General features: G+C 41.2%; 1 protein-coding gene across 1 annotated transcript in view; it reads left to right on the top strand.

Annotated features, from left to right (window-relative positions):
- LOC144694130 (uncharacterized) overlaps positions 1 to 12,701 on the top strand; it is a 220,675-nt gene extending 207,974 nt beyond the window's left edge. Inside the window, exons 30-31 of the mRNA XM_078564486.1 lie at positions 1,973 to 2,153; positions 11,263 to 12,701. Coding sequence (XP_078420612.1) covers positions 1,973 to 2,153; positions 11,263 to 11,330 — 249 coding nt within the window. The 3' untranslated portion in view covers positions 11,331 to 12,701. The remainder of the gene's footprint in view (positions 1 to 1,972; positions 2,154 to 11,262) is intronic.
- The last annotated feature ends 449 nt before the right edge of the window (positions 12,702 to 13,150 follow it).

Below are 13,150 nucleotides of genomic sequence, written 5' to 3'. Positions count from 1 at the left end.
ATCTTGCACAAAGCGCCACAGCACCGAGGCCGGCCTTTCGCCCAGCCTGCCTCTGCACCCAGTAGCATCGGACCTTTTTCCAGGATCACCCGACATGATTCCCATTTTCACCCACCACCCCGGACCAAAAGTCCAAACTTCTGGTGCATTTTTTCCCGACCCGGGTTTCCAGATCTGGGAATTGCCCCGACTCTACAAGCAAAAATTCAGGCCAATGTGGTTGGCATTAGAGAAAAGGCAACAATTGAATAAATTTGCCACTTTCATCTTATTTCCATTTTAAGCATAGCTTAATGGATATGAGTTTTATGTCATTATTATGATTGAGCATAAAGGACAGAAAATTACCACCTCATTTATGTGTACCTGATCAAAGTGTCTGCTGCTGATATCAGAAATGACTGCAAAAAATTACTGAAACTGATCTTTGAAAAGAGGGCAGTGTGAAGATGAAAAAGTCAGTTCTTAGATTGCTTTTTTATCCATTCACAGGATGTGGGCATCACTGGTTAGGCCATCGTTTATTGCCTATCCCTATTTGACATGATTTACAAATATTGTTAACTTTTTCAGTATAGAATTGCATAGAATCTTATAGGACAGAAACATACCATTCAGCCTGATAGATCTATGCCAGTGTTTATGCTCCACACAAATCTCCTCCTACCCTGCTTCATCTCACCCTATCAGAACATCTTTCTATTTTCTCCCCCATGTGCTTAGCTATCTTCCCCTTAGTGCACCTCAATTATTCTCAATTCAACAGGTTCCACAGTATAAATCTTTCTCAAACTGGTTGGCCAGATCACAATCAAGAAAAAAAAAATAGCTGCATTCACAGAGCAACTTTAATGATCTCAGGATCATCTTTACAACCAATGAATTACTTTTGCAGTGTCGTCATTGATGTAATATTGAATATTTACACACACAAGGTTCCACAAACAGCATTGTGATAATGATCAGATAACCTATTACTACTCATGTTAGTTGCAGGATAAATATTGGCCAGGACACTGGGGTGAACGCTGCTGCTGCTTTTACAAATAGTGCCATGGGATCTTTCCACATCTCTGGTTGACAGTTAACATCTCATCCAAAAGACAGCACCTCTGATGGAGCAGCACTCCCTTAGTGCTGCCCTGGAGTGTCACCCCAGACTTTCTGCTCACACTTCTGGAGTGGGACTTGAACCCATGACCTTGTGATTCAGAGGTGACCACTAAACCATAGCTGATAATAGGCTGTTTGTTTAACAGGTTGGACCTTGGAGGAGAGGCTGAGGGTGCCATAGAACCCAATTTATTTTACACCTTTAAACAGGAAGTTCTAGCTGGTCTTGAGATTTTCAGCAATGTGCAGATGCTTAATAGACATAACACGATGCTGCATCAAATGCTGACCGTTGATCTGGGCTAATCTAGCTGAAGTGATTTGGGGTTATGTTGTAGGTGCTATAAACAGTCTCAGTGCCCACAGATGTGGAAAGAGAAAGTCAGCTAGCATTCCCAATCTTGATCACTCATCTACTGTTTTCACCGAGTTCACTTACCAGTAAAACAGGGTTGAGCTCTCTGCCCAGTTTATGTGCCTTTGTTCCCCTCTGAGTTTCAATGGCCTGTCGGCATTCACAGACTAGGTTCACATATAAAGAATGTTCACTTGGACTGGTAGGGGAGAAAAAATGAACTAAAAATCCATTCCCTCCTTGCCTTAACTTTCCTAAATTGACTGCTTTCCTTTTTGCTGAAATATATTCAGTAAGTAGGTTAGAACTGAAAAAGGTTACTGTATTGCAGTATTTGCTGGAATGAAGATAATGGGTATACCAGAAGCAGAAAACATAGGATGAACTTTGATTGGTACATTTGAGGACCAGATAAGACATATCAAAAGCATTCAGAAACTGTAGAATATATAAATGTTAGTGCAGCTGTTGATAAGATCATCTTGGTTGTGTTTTGTCTATCAGAGTATACCTATCAACTTCAACATCGAGCTACTAAAGAATGCACCCAACCCAATGGGTGTGCTTCGCTCCAAGGCCTCTGGAGAACCTCCCCAGTGCATGTCCTGTGCAACTTTATTTGCTGTGAAACGTGCCATTGAGGCAGCACGTCAGGATGTTGGGCAGGACACCTACTTTCCATTAAGTGAGTATGATTAATGGATTGCGTTTATAAGGCACAGCATAGAACTTCTAAGCAGTGTTATTTTAATCCAAGCGTTAACTCATTTATTAAACCAGGTTAACACCAGCGTTAAAGTAAGATCAACTGGAAAATCTAGGTTTGTGTAACTATTGTAATAAATATGTTTGACTAAATCACCCCCAACTTTACAATGCAAGTTACCAAATCAAAGAATGCTGTGCACTGCATGTGTTGTTCATGGATATTCTACAAAACATAATTGGATTAGTGTGCACTTGACTGAGCCACATCATTGACAAACACTATTATTGTTGAAGCAAATACATAAGTTTTCAACATCCATCTACTGCAATCTTATAAGTTAAAATCACCTAATTCTTTAGATTCATAATTCATAAGAGACACCCAAAAGAGAACCATGTGTGTTTCTGTATCCTGTTCCAAAACTTGATCCAAGTCAAGAGGTATAAGACTTTGATGGAATCATGGCATTCTGTTGATGTCTTGCTCTAAGACAACAAAACTCAAGCAGATTTGAGTGTAATCAGAAGCTGGGATATAGCTAACTGCTTAGTATTTCTGTCATAATGATGACATATTTTTCTGATTTGAGCTAAAGAAAGAAAGACTTGCATTTATATAGCATATTTGATTACAACAAAGGAATTCACAGCCAAGAAATTGCTTTTGAATTGTAGTCACTGTTGTAATGTAAGAAACGGAGAGGTGGTGGCATAGTGGTATTATCACTGGAGACCCTGGTTCAAATCCCCACCATGAATTTAACTTTAAAATTTGAATTCAATAAAAGCCTATTGATGATCATGAAACCATTGTCATAAAAAACCATCTGGTTCACTAACTCTGCCATCTGGCCTCCATGTGACTCCAGGCCCACGGACTCTTAAATACCCTCTGAAATGGTCTAGCAAGCCACTCGGTTGTTTCAAACCGCTACAAAGCCTAAAAGGAATGAAACTGGACAGACTACCGGAAATGACACAGGCAAACTCAGCCCAGTCGATGATGCAAATTCCTCCTTACTAACATCTGGGGATTAGTGGCAAAATTGGGAGAACTGTCTCTCGGACTAGTCAAGCAACAACCTGACATAGTCATACTATCAGAATCATACGTTACAGACACTGTCCCAGACACCACGATCAACATACATATGGCAGGACAGGCCCAGCAGAGATGGCAGCACAGTGGTACACAGTTGGCAGGGAGTTGCCCTGAAAGTCCTCAACTTTGACTGTGAACCCCTTGCATAAATGAATATAAAAAAGGCAGCAATGTGAGCACAGCAAGCTCCCACAAACAGCAATGTAATAATCACCAGATAATCTGTATTTTTGGGTTATTCATTTAGGGAGAAAAGGTATTGCTTTAAAAGGTATTTCTTGATATATTTGTGAGTGATAATGCAGTCTTATGGCATCAGGTCAGACATGGTCAAGGAAATCTCCTGCTGATTACCACATACCGCCCACCCTCAGCTGATGAATCAGTGCTCCTCCATGTTAAACACCACTTAGAGGGAGCACTGAGGGTGGCAAAGGCGCAGAATGTACTCTGGGTGGGGGATTTCAATGTCCGTCACCAAGAGTGGCTCGGTAGCACTGCTGCAGACTGAACTGGCCGAGTCCTAGAGGACATAGTTGCTAGACTCTGTCTGCGGCAGATGGTGAGGGAACCAACAAGAGGGAAAAACATACTTAACCTCATCCTCACCAATCTGCCTGCTGCATATGCATCTGTCTGTGACAGTATCAGTAGGAGTGACCACTGCACAGTCCTTGTGAAGATGAAATCCCGTCTTCACATTGAGGATACCCTCCACTGCCACCATGTTAAATGGGATGGACTTTGGACAGATCTAGCAACTCAAGACTGGGCATCCATGAAGCACTGTGGGCCATCATCAGCAGCAGAATTGTACTTAACAAAATCTGTAATCTAGTGGCCCTACATACCCCCCACTCTGGCATTACCACCAAGCCAGGGGATCAACCCTGGTTCAATGAAGAGTACAGGAGGGCATGCCAGGAGCAGCACCAGGCATACTTAAAAATGAGGTGTCAACCTGGTGAAGCTACAACACAGGACTACTTGTGTGCCAAACAGCATAAGCAGCAAGTGATAGACAGAGCTAAGCAATTCCATAACCAACAGATCAGATCTAAGCTCTGCAGTCCTGCCACATCCAGTCGTGAATGGTGGTGAACAATTAAACAACTCACTGGAGGAGGCGGCTCCACGAATATCCCCATCCTCAATGATGGGGGAGCCCAGCACATCAGTGCAAAAGATAAGGCTGAAGCATTTGCAACAATCTTTAGCTAGAAATGCAGAGTGGATTATCCATCTCGATCTACTCTGGAAGTCCCCAGCATCACAGATGTAAGTCTTCAGCCAATTTGATTCCCTCCATGTGATATCAAGAAACGGCTGAAGGTACTGGATACTGCAAAGGCTATGGGCCCTGACAAATTTCCAGCAATAGTTCTGAAGGCTTGTGCTCTAGAACTTGTCACATCCCTAGCCAAGCTGTTCCAGTACAGCTACAACATTGGCATCTATCTGATAATGTGGAAAATTGCCCAGGTATGTCCTGTACACAAAAAGCAGGACAAATCCAACCCGGCCAACTACCGTCCCATCAGTCCACTCTCGATCATCAGGAAAGTAATGGAAGGGGTCACTAACAGTGCTATCAAGCAACACTTGCTTAATAAAAACCTGCTCACTGACGCTCAGTTTGGGTTCCGCCAGGGCCACTCAGCTCCTGACCTCATTATACCTTTGGTTCAAACATGGACAAATGAGCTGAACTCCAGAGGTGAGGTGAGAATGACTGCCCTTGACATCAAGGCAGCATTTGACTGAGTGTGGCATCAAGGATCCCTAGCAAAACTGGAGTCAATGGGAATCAGGGAAACTCTCTGCTGGTTGGAGTCATACCTAGCACAAAGGAAGATGGTTGTTGTTGTTGGGGATCAGTCGTCTCAGTTCGAGGACATCACTGCAAGAATTCCTCACGATAGTGTCCTCGGCCCAACCATCTTCAGCTGCATCATCAATGACCTTCCTTCCATCAAAAGGTCAGAAGTGGGGACGCTTGCTGATGATTGCACAATGATCAACATCATTTGCAGCGACTCGGATACTGAAGCAGTCCATGTCCAAAAGTCCTGGATCCAGGCTTGGGCTGACAAGTGGCAAGTAACATTCACGCCACACAAGTGTCAGGCAATGACCATCTCCAACAAGAGAGAATCTAACCATCTCCCCTTGACATTCAGTAGCATTACCATCACTGAATCCCCCACTATCAACATCCTGGGGGTTACCACTGACCAGAAATTAAACTGGACTAGCTATATAAATACTGTGGCTACAAGAGCAGGTCAGAGGCTAGGAATTGTGTGATGAGTAACTCACCTCCTGACTCCCCAAAGCCTGCCCACCATCTACAAGGCACAAGTCAGGAGTGTGATTGAATACTCTCCACTTGCCTGGATGAGTGCAGCTCCAACAAAATTCAAGAAGCTTGACACTATCCAGGACAAAGCAGCCTGCTCAATTGGCACCCCATGCACAAACATTCATTCCCTCCACCGCTGACCCACAGTGGCAGCATCTACCAGATGCACTGCAGGAACTCACCAAGCCTCCTTGGACAGCACCCTTCAAATCCACGATCGCTACCATCTAGCAGGATAAGGGCAGCAGACAGGTGGGAACACCACCACCTGCAAGTTCCCCTCCAAGCCCCACTCCATCCTGACTTGGGAATATATTCCTGTTCCTTCACTGTCGCTGGGTCAAAATCCTGGAGCTTCCTCCCTAACAGCACTGTGGGTGTACCTGCACCACATGGACTGCAGCAGTTCAAGAAGGCAACTCACCACCACCTTCTCAAGGGCAATTAGGGATGGGCAATAAATTCTGGCCCAGCCAGCGAAGCCCACATCCCATAAATGAATATAAAAAAGGCAGCAATGTGAGCACAGCAAGCTCCCACAAACAGCAATGTAATAATCACCAGACAATCTGTTTTTGGGTTATTGATTTAGGGAGAAAAGGTATTGTTTTAAAAGGTATTTCTTGATATATTTGAGAGTGGTAATTTGGTAAAGGTTGGTTAATACAACTGAAAATTAATTTCTCACCAAAAATAAGCTTTTTTTTAATCCACCAATTTGTGAGTAATCCTATTTTAAGTGATTCTAAGTTACTAAAAATGACTTTAAAAAAATGCAACACTGTTTACCAGTTAGATTGAAGCATAGTAGTCAGTTTCTTAGTCATTTTCTTTTTGAAATTCATTCAAAACCTTTCAAAACTTATTCGCATCGTTGCACCCAAAGGAGCCTGCATGAAGGTCTGCTAAAGAGAACAATTAGCAGATACTCCCAATGCTCAATAATTCACATTTGTGGTGTGGCCAGTTTTGTGGGCAGGACCTGTTTCTAGCGCAATTTTGTTTTTTAAAACTAGAGAAATTTGTGTTTGCATTGAACACAATTTGTGCTTAAAAATGTTGTCATCTTTTGTGCTGGTTACACCAATATTTGGCAAATTGTGACGAGGAGACCAATGCAATCAAGCCAAAATCAAGATGAGTACAAGCTATGGCTCTACTAAGGCCTTGTAGAAGCTCATGTTGTAATTATTGTATATATTTATTGTTTCTTGAAATGTGGGCATCACTGACAAGGCCAGCATTTGTTGCCCATCCCTAATTGGGCAGTTAAGAGTCAACCACATTGCTGTGGGTCTGGAGTCATAGATTTCCTCTCCTAAATGGCATTTATATGACAATCGACGATCGTTTCATGGTGACCATTACTGAGTAGCTTTTAGTTCCAGATTTATTCATTGAATTTAAACTCCACCATATGCCATGGTTGGATTTGAATCCTTGTCCCCAGGACATTAGAATGGGATTATTAGTCCAGTGACATTACTACTATACCTCCGTCTACACTTATATAACTGCTGCAGTTATCCACCCTGTTTACTCTTCCCTAATGTGACCTGGTGACATTGGTTGTGGAACTTCGATGCTTTGTTGCCTATGTTTCTCTACTGTTTTGCCATTTCCAGTAGGTAACCCTGCGAGGGCTTATACACGCATGGAATTACCCAGAGCCAAATCCATCATTTATTCACGTTGAAGGATACCCACCACACGCAAGCCCAATATATCCAGATCAGCCTCTACCCAATTTATTTCACCTACATTTCTAACTCCTGAACACATCTTTGTGGCATTAGCAAATCTGAGTTACTTCTGAAATGGAAGCCAGCAGAAGCAGTTTTTATATTTAAAATGGCTAAAGAATCGAGCCCAGGCACATTTGCTAAAATCACCAGCAGGTAATATAGTGAAAACCATGCTGTAATGTGGGATTTAGGAGTACATGTGTAGGAACAACCAAATAAAGAACCATCATAGATTTAGACATAGAAGATCTGTTTGAAAATACTCCTGCAGTTGTAATAAATCAGGTAGTTCAAGGAATCATTGTACTGTTTATTTGAAAATTCAGAAAGATTATAGAAAAATCCCATTTGAAGAAACTAGATGAGAAATTAGGTTTAAAAAGTAAACAAAGAGAGCCCATGTGACTGATCAATATTTGCATGCTTGTTGTTTCTAGTGATCTTTGTACTGAACCTACTGTGAACTTAAATTTTTTAGAGAGGGCAGGCGACGGATGAGGCGAAGAGCTTTTAAAAAGCTTTTAGCTTTTTGTTTTTAAATTTTTCAGATGTCAAAATAGGGAGAACAATGGAGATGTCAATACAGTTAATGATTTCAAGAAAGATTTAGAACAGTTATGCAATTGGCCGGATGAATTAATTTATTACTGACAAATGCAACATGTTGCATCTTGGGTTTTAAAACGTAAAATGCATATACACGGTAAATGGAATATCATTGGACCAGACGGACTCCTTTTTCTTATTGTCCGTAATCAAAATATTTTTATGTGTGAGGTTAGTGTTTTCTTATCCTCCGATTGGTTTGTACCAATTTAAATAACTTCCAACAGCAAGCTTATGTGTATCATACTCATAAACATTACAGATGAAGTAAAAAACAATAGAGTTACTATCTGTACTACAGTCTCTTTCATAGCAGGCCTATAATATAATATGTAATATAACTGTTTTACCTTGGCTGCATAGTTGACTTGCAACTGGTTGGATGGCTTTTCAGATGGTGTCTCTCATGGCATTTCTCATCTGAACAGCTTTTGCTGTTATTTTTAAAAGCAGAAAGCAAACACAGCAGATAGCCTTACCAATGTGACCTGTGACAATTCCAACTTCCTTTTCCAAGTAAGGAGTGTGTTGACTGCTGTGTTAGTCTGGCAAACATCATGTGTTGCGGCTTTTCACACCCTGGGAGTTTCAGACAGCCAAGGCCTTTGTGTTTGGGATGAAGAGCCATCACAATACAATGAAAGGTCGATGGGATCCATTTCATGTTCTTCCAGCGTCCATTGAGTTTTGACGTCTCTATTGTCCATCATTCTTTCTGTTGATGGTACATCCATAACAAAGGAATGTGTGAATTTCACAAGTGGCTGTGATTGTCCATGGGGAGAATTTTCTCCCCGTTGGGCGGGCTGGGTGGGACTGGACGCGGGCGGGCGCGCAGCCTATCGCCGCCCGCGATCGGCTGCATACTGCCATTTTACGTGGGCAGGCCAATTAAGGCCCGCCCAGCATGACGCACACCCGGAAGTGCTGAGTGCTCCCTGTGTGGGTGGGAGGGGGGAGGAGGGAGAGTCGGGGCCTGCGCTCTTTCGCGTAGAAATCTTCCTGAGGCATGAAGCTGCCTCAGGGAGATTACTTTGCTTATAAAAGATTGAAATAAAGAAAAAAAAAATTATTCAGACATGTCCCCTCACGTGACAGCGTCACATGAGCTTGGACACGTCAATGAATTTTAATAAGAATTTTTATTACATTTATAAACCCTTCATGAAACCTCATCCTGCCTGTGGATGAGGTTCCATGAAAAATGTGAAGGCCGCCTGGGTTCTTCGCCTGCCCACCAACCTTAAGGTTGGATGGGCAGCACTGTTAATTATTTCAATTGCTATTTAAATGGCCTTAATAGGCCTTTGACAGTTCAGCGGGCGCACAGCCGACTCCGGTGTGTGCCTGCCGAACTGAAGATTGGAATGATGTGCAGTGATGTTGGAATGAACGCCTGACATTACTGCGCGTCATTTTATGCGTCGGCAAGCGGGGCCTGCCTCCACACGTCAGCCAGAAGATTCAGGCCCATATGTAATTAGGTATTTGATTGAGTTTCAGGACTGTCTGGAGCTGCTTACTGCCAAGTAATGTGATATGCTACAGCCATCTTAAACAGCTTTTGGTGTTCATTTTTAAAAATATAGCTTTAAAGTTTATAATATCTTCAAGCCTGTACTGGGCATGACATAGTACTGCAGTTTTTTTTTCTTCGTCTGGATTCCAGTGTGATTGGAGTTTTAATCGATTTCCATAAGACCATGAGACATGGGAGCTGAAGTAGGCCATTTGGCCCATCGAGTCTGCACTGCTATTCAGTGAGATCATGGCTGATCTGATAATCCTCAACTGCACTTTCCTGCCTTTTCCCCATAACCCTTGATCCCCTTATTGATTAAAAATCTGTCTATCTCAGCCTTGAATATACTTAACGACCCAGCCTCTACAGCCTTCAGCAGTAAAGAGCTCCGCAGATTCACCACCCTCCGCGAGAAGAAATTCCTCCTCATCTCTGTTTTAAATGGGCAACCCCTTACTCTGAGATTATGCCCTCTAGTCCTAGACTCTCCCACAAGGGGAAACAACCTCTCAGCATCTACCCTGTCAAGCCCCCTACGAATCTTAAGGTCGCCTCTCATTCTTCTAAACTCCATGATTACAGGCCCAACCTACTCAGCCTCTCCCCATAAGCAAATCCTTCCATACCCAGGATCAACCTAGTGAACCTTCTCCGGACTGCCTCCAATGCCAGTATATCTTTCCTTAGATAAGGGAACCAAAACTGTTCACAGTATCCTAGGTGTGGTCTAACTAGTGCCTTGTATAGTTTTAGCAAGACTTCCCTATTTTTATACTCCATTCCCTTTGAAATAAAGGCCAACATTCCATTTGCCTTCCCTATTACCTGCTGAACTTGTATGCTAGCTTTTTTGTGATTCATGAGGACGCCCAAATCCCTCTGTGCTGCAGCTTTCTGCAGCCTTTCTCCATTTAAATAATACTCAGCTCCTCTAATCTTCCTGCTAAAGTGCATAACCTCTCATTTTCCCACATTATATTCCATCGGTCAAGTTTTTGTCCACTCACGTAACCTATCTGTATCCCTCTGTTGACTCTGTGTCATCCTCACCACTTGCCTTCTCACCTATTTTTGTGTCATCTGCAAACTTGGCGATAGTACATTCACTTCCCTCATTAAAGTCATAAATATATATTGTAAATAATTGTGGACCCAGCATTGATCTCTGTGGCTCTCCACTAGTTACAGGTTGCCATCCTGAAACTGCCTCCCTTATCCCAACTCTCTGTCTTCTATTAATTAGCCAATAATTCCTGAATAATTCAAATATTTAAAGGTAAAATATAGAAAATCTGTTTCAAGGGAAAAAATAAAATTAACTTTTTTTAATCTGATCCTCATTTGACTCCAGCTGACTTGAAGATTTTTACAGTGATTTTTGCAAATTTGTGGAACTAGAATGAGCTCCGTTTATTATTGGTTTAGACAAGTTCATAACTTGAAATTGCGTTGGAACAAAACTGGAAGTTAATTTTGAACGTATACACACTCCTCACTGTGTGGTACACAGTGTTGTTTGAACACATTCCAGAATACGATTCTATAAAACACCGGGGTATTTCGTTAATTCCAAAGAATGGGAAATGTTATAAATGTGGCAGTAGGAATTTAGCAAGTATTAATGGCCTTTGTTAACCTCACACCATGTAGGAAAATAACTTCAATTCAATGTAATTACATTAAAGGGTGGCTTTAGGAGTAAATTCTAATGTTTGTCAAGATACTTATTGTTCTGACGTTTCTCCATAGGTGGACCAGCAACAGTCAATGTAATCCAGACAAGCTGCCTTGTGGACTACAGAAACTTTTCAATCTGAAAGCCCGTCACCAATTTGTGCTGTTATACTGAGCAAAGCTAATAACCTTCTCCCTTTGAGATTGTTTTGCCTTCAATTGTATTTCACAAATCTATACTATTGTCAGCTATATGTCCAGAGAGCATATTACTTTAATGTTTACTCCTATGCTGATAGTCTATTTACCTCTCACACAAACCTGCAGAATAAACACAATATGGGATAGTTTGTCATTTTTCCAAAGTTTCTGCAGATATTCTGCTCAAGTCATGGCAGATGAACAGGAGACTCCCTGTGGAACAATTAGTTTAAAAAGAAGGCCAAACCATTTAACAAGTTTCAATATCAACCTGTAAGCTCGAAATTGATAGTTAATACAAACAGTTTTTCATTTTGATTGGTGGAATTTTGTTTTAAAAAAAGGAACTTGCTAATTCTAAACATACCAATTGGCATGATCGTTCCATGCTGCTTAATCACATGATGGGGGTAGGATACTAGGAGTAAGGCATCAGCTAGTTTTCTTTAGTTTGAATGAAGTATGTCTTCTGCAATCTAGCCAACCATAAGGCTTACAGCTCACCATGCCTGTGTCAACTGTTTGCTAGATCAGTCCAAAATGAATCCCATTGCACTCTTCTCCCCTAGAGCTATATCACCACCTGCTTCAAATATTTATCTATTTTTCCCTGCGAGCTGCAATTGTCTGCCTCAGCTTTCCCTGAGGAAAAGAATTCCATCCTCCAACAACTTCCTGCATAAGAAATTTCTCCTAACCCCTTTCTTTATTCTCTCGATGCCCAATGTAATTTATAATGCTGCTCAGCTATAAGATGTTTCCCTATACAATCTATCAAAGTTTTTAAATTAAAAATCATGCATAATTCTCCTTGGCTATCTCTGGTCCTGTGAAATAGTCCTAATATCTCAAATTTTTCCTAGTAATAAAAAATTCTTGCTCCTGGAATAATTCTGTTAAATCTGTACCTTACACTCAATGGATTTAATTTTCTATAATAGGACAACCAATTGTGGCCTAACCATTGTCTTATGGAAATAACCATTGCCTTGTGCAACCACTTAAGTTTCAACAAATCTACAGGGTTCAACAGGATTTGATTAACAAATTGTTTGGCATTGTTAACCAACTAAGCATGATCTGTCTGTACATTGAATATTTTGATGCAAAGCATATAATCCTATAATAATGTTTTTATTTTACCTTGGTACCCACCTTATCATTTCCCATGATGTATTACTTCCTAACTCTGTGTGTTACTCCACGGTAAATTATACCCTCCTGACCCCACCAGAAATCTGTTAATTTGTTTTCAAATACTGCAGTCAGTTGTAAAACTTCATTTAATGGATGATAAACCGCAGTTAGCATTGGCTTGTCAAAGAATTTAGGGTTTTCATCCCAATGGCAAATTCTACTAAACAATGCCTTGTACCCAACAAGTGGAACTGGCAGAGAGGAAAGTACAGTGTGTGTGGGGACATGGTATGTTAAGCTTATTTCTGGACACTGCACTACAGGATAGTTTGGTTATTTTCACTTTCTCTACTTGATACGAAAATGGAACTACTGAAATAAAACCAAATCATACAACACATAGCAAACTGGAATAAACAAAATATTTCTGAATAACCATATCTCTTAAGAGAAAAGATCTCAAAGGCCAAAAAACAGTGGGACGGAAGAGAACATTTGTTGCATTAGATTTACACACAAATGGATTAATTAAATCATAGCTGGCAAATACTTTAATGGGGGAAACCACTGATATTGTGTTGAAAAGTAATTTAATGTTCGATTGAAAACCACCTGTAGACCACAG

Source organism: Cetorhinus maximus, chromosome 2 (genome assembly GCF_964194155.1).
Source record: "Cetorhinus maximus chromosome 2, sCetMax3.hap1.1, whole genome shotgun sequence".
NCBI lineage: Eukaryota > Metazoa > Chordata > Chondrichthyes > Lamniformes > Cetorhinidae > Cetorhinus > Cetorhinus maximus.
Note: the sequence above shows the minus strand (reverse complement) of the source record. Positions and strands in the feature narration are given on the sequence as shown.